General features: G+C 41.5%; 1 protein-coding gene across 2 annotated transcripts in view; it reads left to right on the forward strand.

Annotated features, from left to right (window-relative positions):
* ADAMTS2 (ADAM metallopeptidase with thrombospondin type 1 motif 2) overlaps positions 1-22162 on the forward strand; it is a 347966-nt gene that overhangs the window by 256510 nt on the left and 69294 nt on the right. For both annotated transcript variants that reach the window (XM_058173814.1, XM_058173815.1), the window contains exons 6-7: positions 8076-8232; positions 12493-12598. In XM_058173814.1, coding sequence (XP_058029797.1) covers positions 8076-8232; positions 12493-12598 — 263 coding nt within the window. The remainder of the gene's footprint in view (positions 1-8075; positions 8233-12492; positions 12599-22162) is intronic.

Consider the following 22162-nt stretch of genomic DNA (forward strand, 5'->3'; position numbering starts at 1 on the left):
ATGGGTGGGTATATATGCATGCACAGAGATATGTGAGTGTGCACACACACACACACACGCACACATACACAAACAAAGGTAGAGCCATTTAAATCAATGAGACAAATTATATCTTGACAAATTCCACTAGTTGGGCCTACTACAAACAATGATTAAGTGTGCTGGCTAATACTTGGACTGAGTATATTTGGTTATTTTATTTTCTGGAAGATTATTCCAAAATCTACTTGAAAATGTAGATCTTATCCCATCATCCTCTGTTTTTTTGGGGGAGGAAGCAGAGGTCAATAGTCAGTGCACTGCATGTATTCCAAAATGTTTTGTTTTCCTTCTGTACAATCATGTCTGATTCTTGGGGTCAGTTTTTTAGTTTCTAGCCAAATGCCTTAAAAAACTGCACTAAACTAGATCTCAACTTCACAAAGTAAAATTGGTATATTCCATAGGTTTATATACAAAGGTGGGATTGAAAAATTTCAGCAACCAGTTTGCTGCCCAGTTGCTGGATGGGCATGGCCTACTCGGCCTTCTGCACCACAGCAGGGGTTTTTTTCACCCTCCCTTTCACCTTTTCCTTGAGCCTCCAGGAGGGCAAAAACAGCCTCCTCAGGGCACAGGAGGCCCTCCGGAGACCAGAAATAGGCCTGTTTCTGGACTTCTGGTTCTTCAGTAGGCCCATTTTTCACCTTTCCCAGGCTCCAGAGCCTTTCCTGGAGCCTCCAGGAGGACGAAAAAGGCCTCCTCCGGGCACCAGAGGCCCTCTGGAGGCCAGAAACTGACCTATTTCCGGACTTTCCGTAAGCTTATGTTTTGCCCTGCCAGAGCCTCCGCCTGTGCCCTGCACTTACCTAGCATCCAAAACGGGCCCCATGGAGACTCCCGAGAGGGGCAGGGTGGGGTGGAAAAGATCAGCCAGTTCTTGGAACAACCGGTTCAGCGAACCAGATTAAAATTAACATTCGGTTAGCCTGAACCGGTCCAAACCAGCGGAATCCTACCCCTGTTTACATATTACACTCTAGTGAATGGTGATAATGGAATTAGAGATGAGTTTGGGGGAAATTGTGCAACACTCTACATGAATGCAGTCAGGGAGGGGGACTCTGTTAGATGGAATGGATGGATGGGAAGGAGATGAATCAGTAGTGAGAAGGTGACTGGCACATTCGAAATCCAAAAGTGAAGGAAAGTAGGAACTGGAGAATTGAATATGTGGCTTAAGCATCTCTTTTCATATGTGCTTCTGGCAATGAAATATAAATGATCGAAACATGAATGATGTGATATCAATGATGCACAATTCCAATTGTATACAAGGGGAACAAGAATGTAAAGATCAGCATTTTGATAAAGATACACGTGGCCCTTGAAACAAATGGATATGGGGGGGGAGAATGATTGCAGAAAAAATGTTTTGTATAAATAAGTATTGGAATAATTTTACATAGACAAAGAGGATAGCAATAGACTTATATACTGCTTCATAGTGGTTTACAGTCCTCTCTAAGTGGTTTACAGAGTCAGCATATTGCCCCCAATATAAGTAAAATGGGTCCTCATTTTACCCACCTCGAAAGGATGGAAGGTTGAGTCAACCTTGAGCCTGGTGAGATTCAATTTGCCAAATTGCTGGCAGCCAGTGATCAGCAGAAGTAGCCTGCAGTACTACACTCTAACCACTGTGCCACCATGGCTTTTATATAGAAGTTGTATAGTTATATAGAAGTTATATAGAAGTTGCTTTAAACAGAGTGAAGAACAACAGTTTACATAGTACCACAGAAATGTGTGTAATACTAGTTGAAGAATGAAAAAGGATGTCATGTAGAATGATAAAGTGAAATAAGTCTGTGAATAAAGAAACTGCATATAAGGCAGAGGGTTGCTGGGGTGGGGGGAAATTAGGATGAGAAAAAGATACCGTGTGATGTGAATAGAAGGAAAATTCTACTTACGAAGAATGCAGTCAAGGATAACAAGGAATGGTTAAGATTAAAACTGGAGCAGAACTTGAAGGGTGATTTTGTTTGAAATATAAGTGGATAAGGAAGTCTGAGCAAAAAGCTTCCAAAAGAGTGAATGAAAATTAAAACAAAAGTTATGAAATTATTTGAAATTATAGAGAAGAAATTATAAAGAAATTATAGAGAAGAAATGCTAGAGCAAGTATTTTGGAGTTTGATATGGCAATAAAATGATATGTCAAAGGCAAAATTGAAACATATGCTACAAATGTTAAATAGCCAAGAAAAAATTATGAAAAGAAAGTCATAAATTATTTTATAAAATTGGAAAATAGTAATGTGAAAAAAGATTGTTACATACGAAGAAGAAAAGAAGAAAGCCAACGTTATGTCTGAAAAAATAACAGAAATTGCCAAGAAGAATAATGAAGACAAAGCCAAGAAAGATGATGAAGTCGGGAAGGATTTTAATAAAGAATTAACAAACAGTTGCTAGAAAAGACAGCATTAGAACAACTTCTGTAGACATCAACGATGGAAACAAATATGGAAAAACAAGAGAAGTCTTCCAAAAGATCTCCAATTTGGAAGATCTCCAATTCAGAAGGAGATTTCAAACTTTTGGTATGCTAAAGGATGCCAATGGATTGATGGTAACTGATTCAAAGGAGATCGAACAAAGATGAAAAGGATATTCTGGAATTCCAAGAAATAGACATTTTCCGTGACTCTCAGTCTATCAGCCTCTCAGCTGCCCTCAACAGCTGCTCAGTCAGCAGGTCCCAGCTGCACTCGCTGTCCAGTCCATTCAGAAATGCTTGCTGCCAGTCCGAGTGCCTTAAATGTCCAGAGGAGGCTGCCATGGCAACGAACACATCATCAAGCAGCGCCTGCAGCTGATGAGCAGTGAGGGCGCAAGCTGGGAGAGGGATCTTCACATTGCTTGGTGGCCAGGAGGTAAGGTGAGGAGCCAGGATGCCATGGGAGCCGCAATGTTGCCAGAACTCTGCACCCACCAGAATGGCAACCCCGGCATATGGTTGCGCATTGGGGTTGACACATAAGTGGGAGGAGATGGGTGATAGGAACAATGAGAAGATTAATAGTAATGCAGACTTAGTAACTAGTTTGACAGTGTTGAGGGAATTATTTGTTTAGCAGAGTGATGGCGTTAGGGGAAAAACTGTTCTTGTATCTAGTTGTTCTGGTGTGCAGTGCTCTATAGCATCATTTTGAGGGTAGGAGTTGAAACAGTTTATGTCCAGGATGTGAGGGATCTGTAAATATTTTCACAGCCCTCTTTTTGACTCGTGCAGTATACAGATCTTCAATGGAAGGCAGGTTGGTAGCAACTGTTTTTTCTGCAGTTCTAATTATCCTCTGAAGTCTGTATCTGTCTTGTTGGGTTGCAGAACCAAACCAGACAGTTATAGAGGTGCAGATGACAGACTCAATAATTCCTCTGTAGAACTGTATCAGCAGCTCCTTGGGCAGTTTGAGCTTTCTGAGTTGGCGCAGAAAGAACATTCTTTGTTGTGTTTTTTTGATGATGTTTTTGATGTTGGGTGTCTATTTTAGGTTGTGAGATATGGTAGAATCTAGAAATTTGAAGGTCTCTACTGTTGATACTGTATTGTCTAGTATTGTAAGAGGTGGTAGTATGGGAGCATGGGAGGGACTTCTTCTAAAGTCCATTTCTAGGGTTTTGAGTGTGTTCAGTTCCAGATTGTTCTGGTCGCACCACGAAGCTAGTTGTTCAACTTCCCATCTGTATGCGGATTCATCATTGTCTCAAATGAGACCGATCACAGTTGTGTCACCTGCAAACTTCAATAGTTTAACAGATGGATCATTTGATCTGCAGTCATTGGTATAGAGAGAGAAGAGAAGTGGAGAGAGCACACAGCCTTGTGGGGCCCCTGTGCTAATTGTACAGGTATTTGATGTGATAACTTCTAGTACTGAAAATAGATCAGCGCTATGATAATTATCAGCTGAGAAGGCAACAGGAGTTAATGGAATACTGTATCTACAGAAATATAGCAAGTAACAGAAAAGTCTGTAAATGTTTTCATCTGTTTATGCCATCAAATCTAGAGGACAATGCAGTGCCCAATATATTGGAATATCAATACCAAAGAAAGATGACCCAACAGAGTGAACATACAACTGTACAGTGTATCATTAACGTCATGTGCTAGCAAAATAATACTTAGGATCATCCAATGCAGATTAGAGCTGTACAAATGTTGTTCAAGGAGATGGCAGAAATTCAGTCTGGCTTTAGAAATGGCTAAAAAACATCGGAATTATTGTTATGGCACTAATAGTAATTAACAGTAATTTAATTAACAGTAATTTTAAAAAACAAGAATAAAAGAGATTAAGCGTTGATTACAGAAAAACTTCCGCTTGTAGCAATCCTAACAATCCTGTCAAACTGATGAATGTGCTTAGTGAAAACAGGAATTCCCAAAACATGTCATTGTCCTCAGGTAAAGTGTATACATGTGGGAAGCCAGACAGAACTCTGCTCCAATGCAGAGGTTGGTTGTTTAATGCCACGTTAATTCCACAACATGGAAGTAAAACACATGTGAGAATAAATGGACAAATGACTAAACAAATCAGCACTAAGCAGGATGCAAGATAACAGTACATGATGTCTCCTTAGGTGTTGTGTAATGCTTATATGGGTACATACAAGGAATGCTTTTGGTGAATTTAAGAATTTTGATGATGGGGCTAATGGGTATATGTACACTTTTGTATACATATAGTACCTTTCTGTTAGCTGAGAACTTAAATGATTTGCAGCAAAGGCTAATTTTCAGATACATACTCCTCATGGCAGATTGCATGATGCCATGAGGAGTATGTACCTGAAAATTAGTCAAAGATTGTTGTTTATGCTTATTTCTGGAATATATCTCAAACTATAAAACTAGTACATGAGCGTAACTCCCCAGCCTCCCACCCACAAACCTTTGTCTCTGAAATACAGACATTAGCACTATTGTGTCCATTACAGTAAGGAAATGACTGAGATATACATACCAGTTAGGATGTCTACTATGGATTATTTAATTGATTACCTTTTTTATCAAATTTCCTTATCCAACTCTGCACCTCTGTGCAACAGTATACTTTTTGCTAGATATTTCACACAATATCAAGAGGCTGCGAGTCTAAGTGGTGGTGGGGAGGTTAATGGGAGAGAAACTAGACGTGCAGCCAGCTGAGAGTGATTCGGCTGGAGTGCAGCTGCAGCAGGACAGCCTGAGGCTTCAGGTGGGGAAAGCATGCAGCTGCAGCCAGTCAGTTATGAAGAGGAGGAGCTACCTTCTGCACCTGATCCGAGATCATGTAGGGAAGTTTTTCTTCCACATTCAGACAACTTGAAACGGAATTGCTTATGTTGTGTAACAGTAGAAAACAGCACTTAGCTTTATTGTGTAAGGGTGTTTGTAATCAATTACATAATGTGATATGTTTCAAGGGCATGTGATACAGCTTTCAGTATCACAAGAATTCGCAAGTATTAAATTATTACTGTCTACCAACTTTAGATCAGTTCTCAATTTTATTTCCTCTTCTCTACAGTTATCTACAAAAGTGAAATGTATCGCTTTACTTTAAATAAGTAGATATACAATTGAAAGTGAATAAGTCAGCATGTAACTTATAAAGCCATTTTTAAATATACCATAAAAATCCAAAATAACATGATAGATAGCTACAGGAAACAAAAATAGCTTAAAATAATCAGAGTCAGTCCACATTTTTTTTTTAAAAAAAACCAAAATATCATTTGACAATAAAATGACTTTAATAAGCAATAAAGAGGAGTATTTGCTCAGTTATTGTTTATTTGGTTTTCCTTCTTTTTTATTTGTTCATTTTAATTTCTTCCAAGCCAATATGGAATATCATAAATGTGATATTTTTAGAATGTCACAAATAAATCTTTCTTGACAGAGAATTCCATTCTCACACTGCAGAGAAGGCATTCTATTGCAATTGGGTCAGTTTTGTGTCTGTCACTTCTGAGTCACAGAAAAATTTCTGGAACAACAAAAAAAGGAAGCTGAACTTGATTACATCAACTAAGCAGTGCATTTGGAGAATTAAAATAGATTGAATGTCACACTTAGCACCAAGGAAGCATTTTTCTTTTAAACTTGTAAACATGACATGACCAAGTCTGCTTCCCTGCGTTACATTATCTTGTTAGGAACTATATTCCTGCCTATAACAAAGCTCCTTTCAGCCTTTTGTGGCAAATAGAAAGAAATATTACTTATCTCAATACAAATGGGATGAAATCGACAAAAGGAAATGAAGATTGAGCCCATGCAATTGGCGGAAGTAGACCTGAAAAGCAAGTCACTCAGCAAAACTGCAGGGGCTCCAGTCCATAGCCTAATCCCATCAAAGTTCCACTCTTTGGTCTGAAGAACCATACCAAGTGGTATTTCCAGTGATGCTGCTATTGCTTCAAAAAAATGGCTCCTCTTACATAGACAAAGAATAACCTGGTTTCCTTCCTATGGTTTCAACATCCTAACAAAAAGTCAGGGTCCTAGAATTTTCAGCTCCACAATTCAAAATTCCTAGGAAGAACTTACATTTCTATTATATTCTGTTCCTCTTTTCTGTAAAATGGAACCCAACAATTATTATTTCCAAAAAATGTATGATCTTTCCTTAGATCGGGGGTGTCAAAACTCGCAACAACATGTTGTCACGTGATGTAGCGCAACTTTTTCCCCCTTTGCTAATATCGGGGTGGGCGTGGCCAGCACGTGATGCATTTGGCCCGTGGGCCACATGTTTGACACTACTTAGATAGTGTCAAACTATCTTAGATCCTTAGAATTATGTTCCATTTTTCACAATATCTCTTTCACAAATCACAGTAGTATTCTAGCAACATCTGAGCATATAACTTATTTTTAATCGTAGATTGCAGAAGAATATAGAGCTGTTTCAATTAATTGCAAGAGTGTTTGATCAGTTTGCCTTTTAGATTAATAATCTATCCATACCAATGTCATCTTTCAAGCAGGAAACTCCTTTTGTGAAACTGCCATTACTCCTAGTACTATAGTCCTTGTAGCAGTTGTCTCGACTACTAATATATTAAGGCAAAGTAGGTATTTGATATAATTTTATAGTGTTTATTTCCATATGACTACATAAATTAGGGTGGATACTTCTATGGTTAAGAAGGGAGGAAAATATTATAGCATAATTATTCTTCTACTTTGATATGTGAGCTGAAAAACACGGATGATGTTCTTTTACCTAATTGGTTTAGAATAGCTACTCATAGACAATTGGGGCATGCTTCCTACATCAATTGTACCAAAAGTCATAATACAAGTCTTATTTATAACCTGTTCCTTCAAAAAGATACACCAAAATAGCAGTCCTTCCCACTCCCAATTTTTAAAAATGTAAAAAATAAAATAAACAATTGATGTGGTATGTATGTAGTTTAATTGTTCACTATGTTAGGCATGTTAGAACATGAACTCTGTCTAAGAAGCTGCTCTTTGTCTCATATATGATTATTTTTTAAAAAGCAAAAATGCCCTCATGTTTATGTTCTTTCAGAACTCAGATTTTTTTTAAAAAAAATGCTACTTAATGTATATATAATTCTGGTGATGCTATAGAACTGGAATTCCTACATCAATATACAACTGAGTCAGTGATGGTTTGCTACCGGTTCTCTCCAGTTCTGGAGAACCGGTAGTAAAAGTGGCGGGAGGCTCCGACCACCCTGCCTGATGTCATATTTGATGATCTGCGCGCTCCCATTGCAAACTGGTAATAAAGGTAAGTAGAACCCACCCCTGAACTGAGTTGAAAAATAAATTTTCTTTGGTTTAATATCATCTGCAATTCTATTTCCTGTGGAATTCCTCAATCAGAGAATAACAAATTACTTGTACCCACCAGGTATCTCAAACTGGATGCAGCATTTCCATAACAGGATAGTAACTCTATGGTGAAACAAATTTACATCTGAATCTTCTGTGTATTACTGAAAAAGTTAAAATCTATCTTCTTTTCTTTATTTTCTTTATTTTCTTTTTTTTCTAGTCCATGAGTTTAATTGAGATTGGCAATCCTTCTCAAAGTTTAGAGAATGTGTGTCGTTGGGCCTACCTACAACAAAAACCTGATACTGGACATGCAGAATATCATGACCATGCAATTTTTCTCACAAGGCAGGACTTTGGACCTTCTGGAATGCAAGGTGAGTAACTTACTACCAATCACGTGTACTGTTAACCAGGTCATTCAGTGAAAAACAAATCTAAATTATTAATACTTTGCTACTGAGCACAGATGGACAAATGACATTCTATAGACCCTATGCAGGCCTCAACTATTTTCTCACTGTGCCCCTGGAGTTTCTATGCTGAATCACTCAGCCATTCAGCCAAAGAGCCATGCAATGACTCTCTGAAACATACTATGGTTTGTCCTTCTCCACACCAGCAGCTAAAACCTTTGAAGGATAAAATACTATTGGCTGTCACCAACATAATCTGATCTTTTAAATGGCCTCTCTTTCCTAGGTCTCATGTTTAGGGAGAAGATAGAATAGAATAGAATAGAATAGAATAGAATAGAATAGAATAGAATAGAATAGAATAGAATAGAATAACAAAGTTGGAAGGGACCTTGGAGGTCTTCTAGTCCAACTCCCTGCTTAGGCAGGAAACTCTACACCAACACCATTTCAGACAAATGTTTATCCAACATCTTCTTAAAAACTTCCAGTGTTGGAGCATTCACAACTTCTGGAGGCAAGTTGTTCCACTGATTAATTGTTCTAACTGTCAGGAAATTTCTCCTTAGTTCTAAGTTGCTTCTCTCTTTGATTAGTTTCCACCAGTTGCTTCTTGTCCTGCCCTCAGGTGCTTTGGAGAATAGCTTGACTCCCTCTTCTTTGTGGCAGCCCCTGAGATATTGGAACACTGCTATCATGTCTCCCCTAGTTCTTCTTTTCATTAAACTAGCCATGCCCAGTTCCAGCAGCCATTCATCATATGTTTTAGCCTCTAGTCCCCTAATCATCTTAGTTGCTCTTCTCTGCACTCTTTCTAGAGTCTCCATATCTTTTTTACATCATGGCGACCAAAACGGGATGCAGTATTCCAAGTGTGGCCTTACCAAGGCATTATAAAGTGGTATCAACCAGGAGTGAAATGCTACCAGTTCAGACCGGTTTGGCTCAACCGGTAGCGGCAGCAGGTGGTGGTTCGGAGAATCGGTATGGCGGCAGCGTGAGGCTCCACCCACCCGCCCGGACATCGTTACTTCCTGATTTTAACCAGGAAGTAATCTGTTTTTTACCTTCTGCACATGCGCAGAAACCTTTGCGCATACGCAGAAAGCTTTGCGCATACGCAGTGGGTCCAAAATTGCACATGACATGCAGTTCCGAACCAGTAGGGAAGGTAAGTAGATTTCACCCCTGGTATTAACAGTTCACATGATCTTGATTCTATCCCTCTGTTTATGCAGCCTACAACTATGTTTTTCTTGCCTAAATGTAGGACCTTACTTTTTTCACTGTTGAATTTCATTTTGTTAGATAGCGCCCAATGTTCAAGTCTGTCAAGATCTTTCTGTATCTTGAGCCTATTTTCTGGAGTGTTGGCTATTCCTGCCAGCTTGGTGTCATCTGCAAATTTGATGAGTTCCCCATCTATCCCCTGGTCCAAATAATTGATGAAGATGTTGAAGAGTACTGAGCCTAAAACAGAGTCTTGGGGTATTCCACTGCATACTTCCCTCCATGTAGATGCAGTTCCATTGAGGACTACAGGTTGAGTGCAGTTGGTCAGCCAGTTACGAATCCATCTGGTGGTGATGCTGTCTAATAGTTTAAACAGAGATAGTTTATTAGATAGTTTAAACAACTAAGGAATGGTTTGCCTACCTCAGCCCTTTTAACATGGGCACCCTCTCAATTTTTTTCAGTGAGCATGCTGAGTGGGAAATTCTTGGAGTTGACTTCTGCATCTAAACGATGCCAAGTTGGAGGGGGGGTGTCTTATGTGAAAATGCTATGAAGGCCCACTAACTAATCTATCAGCTCAGACAGTACTTGAAGGCAGGATAATATGTGTTCCTCCCACTGCCTTCGAAGGAATATTCAGCCCATATCTGTTTCTCTATAATTGGCCTGTGTCAAGTTGTTTCAGATTTATTCTTCAGTGTTCAGGGATTTCTGAACATTTTTCTTCTTAACAAAGCCAAAGTAATCTTGAAAGTTAACAGCCTTGCCAAATGTAATGCAACTACTTTGGGACACAGATTTTAAATGTTTTAGTTGGAAAGCATAGTAATTTCTTGAAATATATTTCTGAACTGAAGAACATATTTCATTTACAAGGTTTTTTTTAGCAGTGCTATGATGCCCACATATTTCTCAAGGAATATAAAAAGAAAAAGGAAATAAAATACCATGACTGAAAACTACGTTCAATCCTTTCTTCTCCAGCTAAATTCGTAGTCGGCTCAGTTGGTTAAAAGTTAGCAGGGAATTCATTCATAATTAAGTGCTGAGCAATCTGCTGTATTAATTTCAGTTACCTTTATTAAATACTTAATTTATATGAAAGATTCTAAGAACAATAATAATAACAATAACTGCAAAAAAAATTGAACAGAAAGAGTGAAAAAGAAATAAAGAAATAATAGAAAAAAGCAAGATATAAAGGCGTAAAGAAGAGGTTTTTGATTCTTCACAGCAGCTATAAATAATCTCATTCTCTAAAGTATGGGGTGCTTAGATCTGGCCCCCAGGGCTGCCCTGGGAACATGAAAGGACAACACGCACCTCCTCTGAGCTCCATTGCTGCTGGCAGAGGGCTGCAGGAGGAAGAAAAATGGAGAATGAAGAGGGAAGGAAAAAGAAAAAAAGGAAGGGAGGGAGGGAGGAGATTATAATGAGAGTGAGGGAGGGTCTGAGGGAAGTCCTGCCTTAGCCCGTGGCCAATACAGATACCCCTGACACGAGTGACTTCCAGCTGGACACACCCACCCCTTGCCCCCCCCCCTGAGGTCAAACACTGATGTAGCCCTCAATGAAATCGTGTTTGACACCCCTGCTCTAAACTCTCTTCTTTATATAATCTATCTAATTACAAATTCATTTCATTTCCTTTTTATGCCAAAAAAAAAACCCTATAAGGGTTTTCAATCACTAATAAATGTGAATATTGTCTTTTCTCTGTTGTTGTTGTTGTTTCGGTTACCTAAAGTGTGTTCAAAATTGTGTGCATTTCCCTGAATGCATGTTGCACTCGCCTAATACTGTAAGGTCTACAGATTTAATTTCACTCACAAGTTTTGGTTTTCTTGGGAACGCTTGTGTAACTTAGTTGCATAAGGGTGATTAAATCACTCGATTGTCGTAAAGGCCTGCAGCATCTACAGGTTTTATTTTATTCCTGAAAATAAGGAATTTGCTTCATTCTGCTAATTTACATAAGTGGGTGGTTGAGTGATGCAAGGTTTATCCTCTGGTTGCTGAACAGTGCTGAAGTTGGAAGCAAATTAACAGTTATCATGATAATAATAGTAATAGTAACTGCTGAAGAAAAGATTGGGATTATAGGAATGAGTAATTTAGTACTGATGCACATCTTTAGGTGAGGAACTGGATTATTATTATTCAATGAATAAGATTTCATTGGAAGAATGTAGATTACCGGAAGTTGGAAGGACAACAGATTAGGAAGGTTTTCCAGCCACACAGAGATCCTTCAGTCCATAGATGCTCTTCAGTATTATTCCTGCTCGGATAAGCAGGAACTAAAGAAATCGGAGAATAGAATATTCCAAAGTCAAAGAAAAGTTCCCTGTGGTGACTGAAATGTCAGTCACTAAATTCTGGTTTTTGTCCATGTCTTGGTCCCACCTTGGCATTTTCTATATTAGGATGGTGAAGCTTTTTAAGGTGCTTGTTATGACATTCTATATCACCGGTACAACTTTCTATTGTTTATTTTGAATAGAGTCCTGATTCACTTCAGCAGTGAACGTCTCCAAAAGACTTTTGATTTGGGAAAATCTGATGCACGTTCCTAATTTCTGATTAGGTGGCATTTTGTACACGCTCATTTTATAGCCATTGCATCTCATTTCCTATTACATTTCAACCGTACAGATTTCTTCCTAAAATATTTGTGGTTTTATCATGTGTGGTAAAATGCTTTTATATCAACTCTCTCTAAAACGTATCTTTGGTAAAGATTTTTCATAAAAAGCTCGTCTTATTCACCTGTTGGCATTTTTTAAAAAGCATAACTTTCTGCAATTTCACTCCATTTCAGAGCACAGCACCATTCATTGTAATGAATTTCATTTTCCCTTTTGCTTTTCTTTTTATTTAGGTAAGACTTCTGTTGCAAGATCACTTGGAGACTGGTGCTCTTAAATAGTTATTTGTGCTTAATTTTCTTTTTCTTTATTATAGTCTTAACCTTCTCCTTAACAGGCTATGCTCCAGTTACTGGCATGTGTCATCCAGTCCGAAGCTGTACACTTAATCACGAAGATGGCTTCTCCTCAGCATTTGTTGTAGCCCATGAAACTGGACATGTGTAAGTAGCACTTCCATAGAGTTCTCATGGTACCGCATGTTATATGTTTGGAGGGATACGATTTCAGTCATTTCAGTGGAGAGAGCTTACAAGCAAAAGGATGCAGTTGCAGATTAGTTTATTTCATTTATACAGGGAGTCTTCTTCAGGAATAAAAAAATTGATTCACAGAATCTTAGAATATGTGAATTGGAATGGAACTTAAATATTATTAAAACTCAGCCCCTGCTCAGTGCAGGAATTCATTAAATTATCTATAACAGGTGACCATCTCTCCCCTGTTTAAAAACCCCCACTATTAAAGAGTCTATAACTCCTACTCTCGCTGTGTTATAATTTAGGCATAAAGTACCTAATTATAAAATAATTACAAAATGCTGTTGTTGTTAGTTGTGAAGTCGTGTCCAGCCCATCGTGACCCCATGGACAATGTTCCTCCAGACCTTCCTGCCCTCTACTCTGGAGGCCATTTAAACTCACGCTGACTGCTTCAGTTAATCCATCCAGCCACCTCATTCTCTGTCATCCCCTTTTTCTTTTGCCCTCAATCTTTCCCAGCATTAAGCTCTTCTCCAGTGAGTCCTTCCTTCTTATTAGGTGGCCAAAGTATTTCAGTTTCATCTTCAGGATCTGGCCTTCTAAAGAGCAATCAGGGTTGATCTCCTCTAGGACTGACTGATTTGATCACCTTTTAGTCCAAGGGACTCGCAGGAATCTTCTCCAGCACCAGAGTTCAAAGGCCTCAATTCTTTGGCATTCAGCCTTTCTTATGTCCAACTTTCACAGCCATACATTGCAACTGGGAAAACCATAGCCTTGACTATAAAATACTGAATTATAAATACCTAATTTTATAATTGCCACTTTTCTTCATTTCTTCTTCATTATTTATGTATTCAGTTTAATCCCATTACATTTTAGCAAACTGATTTTTAAATAGCCTCTCTAATCAGATCACTGCCATTATCCAAGGGGGTACAGCTTGCGTTTGAAACAGGGCTTAGAACCCTTATTGCTCTTCTTCTTACTTCTGAGTATATCTAAAGTAAGGAGAGGCCTATACATCAGATTTGAATAGATTCTTATCTAGATACAAATTATTTGCACTCTGAAGTTCAGTAACTTTGCCCAGCCACATGGATAAGTTGATGATAGGATTCCCTTGGGGACCCTCCTCATGTGCACTGAGGGCGAAGGAAGGAACACTTTTCCACGGTCTTATAAAAATAACTGCCCAGCCTTTGCAGACTTTTTCACGTTTTGAATTCTTCTCTAGCCAACAGTAGCATCATAAAATATTTTATTGTTGAGAAAGAAAGCGAGTGGAGATAGGCCCTGCGTTGCTGGAACAAATGCGTTGTGTAGGAAATAATTGTAATTGTTTTTCTCTTTCCCAGAAAGACACCAGTGCACAAGGGGGAAAGGAGTGCAATGAGTCCATCCTCTCCGTCATATTTATTTATTTATTTATTTATTTGTCACAACAGTATATATAAGCATAAGCATGAAATAACTATACAATATATAAGCATAAATATAATCATAAATATGTAATAACTATATGAAATTGGATACAATCAAAGGGAACATTAGGACAGGAACGGTAGGCACGTTTGTGCTCTTATGCACGCCCCTTACAGACCTCTTAGGAATGGGGTGAGGTCAATGGTAGACAGTTTTTGGTTGAAGCTTTGGGGATTTTGGGAAGAGACCACAGAGTCTGGTAGTGCATTCCAGGCATTAACAACTCTGTTACTGAAGTCATATTTTCTGCAGTCAAGATTGGAGCGATTCACATTAAGCTTAAATCTATTGTGTGCTCGTGTATTGTTGTGACTGAAGCTGAAGTAGTCTTCAACAGGAAGGACGTTGTAACAGATGATTCTATGAGTTAAGCTCAGGTCATGTCGAAGACGGCAGAGTTCTAAATTTTCTAAACCCAGGATTTCAAGTCTGGTGGCAAAAGGTATTTTGTTGTAATCAGAGGAGTGGAGAACTCTTCTTGTAAAATATTTCTGGACACACTCAATTGTATTAATGTCCGAAATGAGGTATGGGTTCCAGACAGCTGAGCTGTATTCAAGAATAAGTCTAGCAAATGTTTTATATGCTCTGGTTAGTAGTGTAGTGTTTCTGGAGAAGAAGCTATGCAAGATTAAGTTTACAACTCTTAAAGCCTTTTTTGCGATGTAGTTGCAGTGAACTTTGGCACTTAGATCATTTGATATGAAAACTCCAAGGTCTTTAATGAGGTGAGGGCCATCTACAAGGTAATGTCCATCGAGCTTGTATTTAATGTTCAGATTCTTTTTTCCAATGTGTTAGACAGAGCATTTGCTGGTTGAGATTTGCAGTTGTTTTTTTTATTTATTTATTTACATTTATATCCCGCCCTTCTCCGAAGACTCAGGTCGGCTTACAGTGTGTAAGGCAATAGTCTCATTCTATTTGTATATTTACAAAGTCAACTAGTTGCCAAGTTTTTGACCATTCCGACACAAAGTCAAGGTCTTTTTGAAGGGTAGCTGTATTATTGGTAGTGTTAAATAGTTTAACCTCGTCAGCGAAGAGAACACAATTACTTATAATATGGTCACAGAGATCATTAATGTATAATATGAAGAGTGTTGGTCCAAGAACGCTGCCTTGGGGAATGCCGCTATTAACAGGAACAGGATTTGATAGGGCACTGTCTATTTTGAACTTGTCTCTTTGACAGGAATGCTGTTATCCAATTGTGGAGGGGTCTGGAGATGCCGTAGGATTTTAGTTTTAGGAGAAGTTTATCATGCACCACAGAGTCAAAAGCTTTACAGAAGTCTATGTAAATTGCATCTATTGCTTTGCCCTGATCAAGATTTGTAGTCCATCCCCTCCATCATATTCCTGATGTTTGTTTTCTGTTTGGGAAGATGAAGATTTGTAGCAGGGCATAGTCTCTTTCCCTGTGAAGGCTCCCAAGCTATTTATTATTATTATTATTCTGGAAAAGAAGGGATCTAAATCAGTGTTTTCAAACTTGACAACTTATGATGTGTGGACTTTAATTCCCAGAGTTTCCCAGCCAACTTTTAAGAGTTGTCAAATTTGAAAAAACATTGATCTAAATAGAGATGGAAGCCTTCACAAACTGCCCTTGCTGCAGAAATTGTCTTTTGGTCATCACTGGTTGTCATGAAAGAAAAGAGAGCCACTGACTCAACCTATTTTCCCCTTTGTTTAAAAATAAGGAGAGTAGGCTGCCTAATAGGATACTAGTAAAGCTGCCAAGCTTCCCTCCACATACTGGTGCTGCCCTCATGTAAAGGTCAGAAAGTTGTCTTTAGAACAGGCCAGAGGTGGGTTTCAGCAGGTTCTGACCAGTTCTGGAGAACTGGTAGAGGAAATTTTGAGTAGTTCGGAGAACCGGTAGTAAAAATTCTGACTGGCCTCACCCCCATCTATTCTCTGACTCCCAAGTCCCAGCTGATCAGGAGGAAATGGGGATTTTGCAGTAACCTTCCTCTAGAGTGGGGAGGGAATGGAGATTTTGCAGTATCCTTCCCCTGCAGTGGGGTGGGAATGGAGATTTTGCAGTAACCATCCCCTGGATTGGGGTGGGAATGGAGATTTTACAGTATCTTTCCCCTGCCACGTCCACCAAGCCATGCCCACCAAGCCACGCTATGCCCACCAAGCCACACCCACAGAACCAGTAGTAAAAAAATTTGAAACCCACCACTGGAACATGCCTGTACTTGTATGCATAAGATTAACCCCAATTTGTGGCAAAGGGCCAGGGTTTTTAAAGCTTTGTAATTATTCTTTATGCAAAAAAGGAGTGTTTAAGCACTAAGCAACAAGGAGTTGACCCACTCTGGTAGATCAGATGTTTTGCAAGAATTGTATACAGGTAGTCCTCAACTTACAACAGTTCGTTTAGTGACCATTCAAAGTTACAACGGCATTGAAATAAATGTGACTTATGACTGTTTTTTATAGTTACAACCTTTTGCAGCAGCCCCATGATCATGAGAACAAAATTCAGATGCATGGAAACTGGTTCATATTTATGACTTTGCTGTGCCCCAGTGTCATGTGAGCCCCTTTTGCGACCTTTGACAAGTTCGGAAGTAACGAGGCTGGAGACCAGGGTAGTGACAACAGCTCTTTAATATAGGGTGAACCCAGCAACAGGCTGGGGGAAAAACCTCTCCTTTTATACAGTTCTGCTGGAGGCTTCGTCCAATCAGCAACGTGCTGATTTCCCGCTCAAATATTTAAAGGCACAACTGTTAATACATAACACTCCTCCCCTCCCAGAAAACACTTGGTCTTATTTACATATTTATTTACATGTTATTTTTCGACGTAGTCACGCAAATAACCTGGGCGTCTCCTAGTTCTTTCTGAGCTGCGGTTCAGTTCTGGGTGGTGTTTGAGCTGGTCGGAGGCTGTTTCTCCTCCCAGCTCTTTCTCTGGGCCATCGGGCTCTGGATTATTGGCCGACTCTTTTCTTGGCCATCCGGCCTTGGATTAATTTTGGAATTTTCCCTGCTGCTTCCCTCGGGGACCTGATGGCGTCGCTGGAACTCTGGGACCTCAGCTAAGTCTTGCGCCTCCCCCGGGTCATTGTCAGCTGTGGATTCAAAGTGGTATTGGTCATTACCTGTCTCTGTTGGTTGGTTTGGTCAGTTATTCGTTTCCTTAACTGATCTATGTGGCGCCGCCACATTCGGTTGTCTGGTAGCTCTACCACATACGATTTTGGCCCTGTTACTCTTGTTACTTGTCCTGCGAGCCAACTAGGGCCGTCCCCATAGTTTCGGGCCCACACCCGTCGCCTATGCTCATTTCCTTGTTTTTCTAGCTCCCCTTGTAACCCTCGGGTGTGTAATGGGGTTCAAGCGTCAAGTGGGCACGGAGTTTCGTCCCATTAGCAATTCGGCTGGGCTTTTCCCAGTGGCTGTGCTTGGGGTTCTGTGCTGGACGGCTAGGAAAAAGTCTATTTTGTTTGCCAGTCACCTGGCTTGAGCCTGGACAATGCCTCCTTAGCGCTCCGGACGGAACGCTCTGCAAGGCCATTCGGCGCAGGGTGGAAAGGTGCAGAGAGGGCATGTCGGATGCCTTCCTCTGCCAGGTACTCTTCAAACTGGGCTGCCGTGAATTGGGGCCCATTGTCGGACACCAGAGTGTCCGGCAACCCGTGAGTTGCGAATAGGTGGCGCAGGGTTGCGATTACTGTTTCGGCTGTGGTGGACTTCATAAGTATGATCTCTAACCATTTGGAAAATCGTCCACCACCACTAGGAATGTTTGGCCGTGAAAGGGCCAGCAAAGTCAATGTGGATTCTTGACCAAGGCCCTTGGGGCTTTTCCCATTCTCTGACTGGGGCTGTTGGGGTAGCGGTCTGGACTCTTGGCAAGCTTGGCATTTCCCTACCCTCTCAGCAATCTCTGCGTCCATGAGTGGCCACCATACATAGCTTCTAGCTAACCCCTTCATCCTTACGATGCCTGGGTGACCCTCGTGGAGGAGGTCCAATACCTTGCCCTTAACTTAACAGGAATTATTACACGATCACCCCATAACAGGCACCCCTTGAGCCGAGAGCTCATCACGTTTCTTAACAAATTCTTTGAACCGTTCGCCCGGCGCAGCGGCCACCCTCTCTGTACCCAACCGGTACAGTCCTTAACACAATGTCGGTATGATGCCGAGCCACTTCCTTTGATGTGACTGGGCCAGAGTCCAACGAGTCAATAAGGAGGATGGGTGTCCCGGAGTGGGGTCTTGATCGCCCCTGGCAGTGGGCATCGGCTCAAAGCGTCTGCATGCCCCACTTCTTTTCCCGGTCGATGCTGCAGCTTGTATGAGTAAGCGGCTAAAATATAGTCCATCGAGTCAAGCGTGGCGAAAGTGCCACAGGCGTTGGCGATCGCCAGCCAGTAATCCCAATAACGGTCTGTGGTCAGTCACGATTTCAAAATTCCGCCCAAAGACATACTCATGGAATTTTTGACCCCTGATACAATGGCTAATGCTTCTTTGTCTAATTGGCTGTAGTTCCTCTCTGGGGAGGACATCGTTCTAGAGTAGAAGCTATAGGGGCTTCTGTGCCGTTTGGAAGTCTATGGCTGAGTACAGCCCCACCCCATAAGGGGACGATCGCAAACCAGCACTAGGGGTAGTGAGTCGTGATATTGGATGAGCAGGCTATCACTTGAGAGCAGGTTCTTTACTGCTTCAAAAGCCCTATTTTCTGACTTTCCCCAAGACCAAACAGTATTTTTCCTAAGAGCCTATGCAGCGGTTCCATAGCAGTTGCTTTGTTCTTTAAAAGACCGCGTAAAATTAACCAATCCCAGGAATGCCTGCAGCTCTGCTTTGTTTTTGGGCGCTGGAGCCTTCCTAATTGCCTTAACTTTGCTCTCAGTAGGGTGAATTCCTTTCTTGTCTATCCGGTAGCCCAAGAAATCGACCGATTCGACCCCTATCTGACATTTATTTGTCTTGACTTTTAATCCGGCTGTCCGGAAAATGCTCAAGACCTTTCTTAACCGCTCTCCCAATTCCTCCATGTTTTCCCCTGAAATTAGGACATCATCAGTAGGAACTACCCTGGGAGCCCTTGCAGTAGTCGTTCCATCAGGTTTTGGAACAGCCCTGGTGCCACACTAACCCCAAATTGCAATCGGGTGCACTTGAATGCCCCCTGTGCGTCTGTCGTTTGGGCTTGGCTGTGCGGGCGTCTACTGGCAGTTGTTGGTAGGCTTGGGCCAAGTCTAACTTTGCAAAGACTTGCCCTTGCCCCAAGGAGTGCAATAAATGTTGCACCACGGGAACCGGTGCGCTTTTCTGTAAGGCTTTGTTAAGCGTCGCCTTGTAGTCAGCGCAAATTCTAATTGACCCGTCCGACTTGATTGGGGTGACGATTGGCGTCTCCCACTTTGCGTGATCGACTGGCACCAAAACCCCTGATTTATGAGCTTGTCCAGCTCCTTATCAATTTTGGTTTTAGGGCAAAGGACTCTCCTCGCCTTAAGCCTAATGGGGGCTACCTGGGGTCTAAGTTGAAGGAAATAGGGGTCCCCTTGTACTTGCCCAGGCAGTCCTTGAAGACATCTTGAACTCGTTAAAGAGAATGTCTTTCAAATTGCAGTCACTTCTGTAGATGCCAGTCACTCCCATGCCCAGGGCACGAAACCAGTCTAGTCCCAACAGACTGGGCAGAGTTCCTTCGGCGATCGTGATGGGCAGGGTCTTTTGTGAGGCCGTACTCGACTCGGACGGAGGTGGTCCCTCGAACAGGGATGCGATTCCCTGGTAGTCGTGCACTCGTAGCCGCTGTGCTTGCAGATGGCGCTTCGCGACGGATGGTAGTGACTTCGCCAGGGTGTCCCAGGACATGATGGTGATCGCTGATCCCGTGTCTACTTCAAGCCTGCACCGTACTCCCTCGATCTTGGGCTTTGTAAAAATCTTCTTTTCCACTTTGGTTGAGGCGCGGCCTATAATGACAGTCGTTTGGTTAGACTTCGCGCCTTTCTTGTTTGAACCAATCGCGGGCCGCCTTTCCGGTTCCGCCTTTTGATTGGCCGATTTGAATTTTCGGCGGGAAGGTTGGCCCGCTCTGCAAACCTGAGCTAAGTGTCCTTTCTTCCCACACCGCCGGCATGTTGCGTCTTTAAACCTGCAGCGTTGGCGCTGATGCTGCCCTCCGCAGCTTCCGCACTCGTCACGGTCCTCAGTGTCGCGCTTCTCGGTCCGGCAGACCTCTTCCTCATCCTCGCCCTCACCTTCGGATTCGGACTGAATCTCCTCCTGGTGTACTGGCGTTGGCTTTGCGCTCGCCTTGGATTGAAGAGGCTTTTGCAGAGTCTCTGCTGCTTTAGTAGACATTTCGTGTGCTCTGGCCTCGTCCAGAGCGGTGGCTAGTGTCAGGTTGCTCCTGGCTAGCAGTCGTCGCCGTAGGCGGATGTCCTTGACCCCTCGGATGAGTTGCTCGAGTAGCACTTCGTCTAAGTCTCGGTATCCACAGTCCTTGGACGCTCTTCTCAACGCGGCCATGTAGTCACCGATGGACTCGCCCTCCATCTGTCTACGTTCTCCGAATTCGAACCGCTGCACGTATTTGGACGGCGTCGGTGCGAAATGGTTCTTCAGCAAAGTCTGCAGAGTCGGCCACGATACCGATTGTATCGGCGTTGGCTCTGCCAGGGCTTCCGCAATCTCGATTACCTCGGGCCCGCAATGGCTTAGGAAGTAAGCCCGTTTGCGGTTATCAGGGATCCCCTGTAGTTCGTTGGCTTCTAGAAAGCTTTCGAAACGGGTCATATATGTTCCCCATTTCTCCTTGCCCGGGTTGTACGGTGCGGGTGGCGTGTTTGCCATTTCCGCGTTTCTGCCCTGAGTTTGCTGGGTTCGGAACTAGCGTGCTTCAGCTCGGTTCTGGTTCTCCTTAGCCTCGAGATCCCACCTTCGTCGCCAATGTTAAGTTCGGGAAGTAACGAGGCTGGAGACCAGGGTAGTGACAACAGCTCTTTAATATATGGTGAACCCAGCAACAGGCTGGGGGAAAAACCTCTCCTTTTATACAGTTCTGCTGGAGGCTTCGTCCAATCAGCAACGTGCTGATTTCCCGCTCAAATATTTAAAGGCACAACTGTTAATACATAACAGAGCTGGTTGTGAAAGCTTTTTGCTTAGGGGTTCTGCTATATTAGTAGAAAGCTTTTTTAAGAAGTATGCACATAGACCATCAGGTCCAATAGATAGAGATGGTTTAAGTTTGCGAAGGGCCTTTTCAACATTATCTTCTGTGAAATCTATTTGTCTTAGGTCATTGTACTCATTGTTGGTACGACTGGGGAATGTTGGGTGTGAGCCATTACTGTTAACAAAGACTGAGCCGAAAAATGTGTTAAAGAGGTTTGCTTTAACTGTTTCATCATTATATTCTTTGCCATTTAGTGGTGGGATGGATCTCGAGTCTTTAAGTTTGTTGTTCACAAAATTATGAAATGCACAATTGGATTTTGTGTGCAGAAGGTTTTCTTCTTGTTTGGTGTGGTAATTGGTGCATTCAATTTTTATTTGGTTGCATATATTTTTGTAGTGGTTTCTGAAGTTGGCTATCTAGCCAGTTTTGTTCCTTCACCAGAGGGTTGTTTTTTTTTGGATTGGAGCTTTTTTATTGATATGAGTTATTTGTTTTTTCTGATTTTGGTGGTGGTTTGTGGTACTTATAGTTTAATGACTCTATTGACTTCAAGTAGGAAAACTCTATAGTGGTCTTCAGCAGTGATACAGGTTGAGAATAGATTTTGCCAGTCAAGAGATGAGAGGTAGGTGTTTATAAGGTCATAGTTGGCTTTTTTGAAATTTTAGTTTGGAATACTATTATTATGAAGATTTTTGTAAGAACGTTTATTGAGACAAAAGTCTATCATGCTGTGGTCACTGTTGGAAAAGGGTTCTTTTATTTGTAGTCCATAAATTGAGTTTGCGTTGTTGCAGAAGATGAGGTCAAGGCAGTTGTTGAGTCTTGTATTGTTAGTTACTAGTTGATCAAGACCTAGATT

Source organism: Ahaetulla prasina, chromosome 2 (assembly GCF_028640845.1).
Source record: "Ahaetulla prasina isolate Xishuangbanna chromosome 2, ASM2864084v1, whole genome shotgun sequence".
Lineage (NCBI taxonomy): Eukaryota > Metazoa > Chordata > Lepidosauria > Squamata > Colubridae > Ahaetulla > Ahaetulla prasina.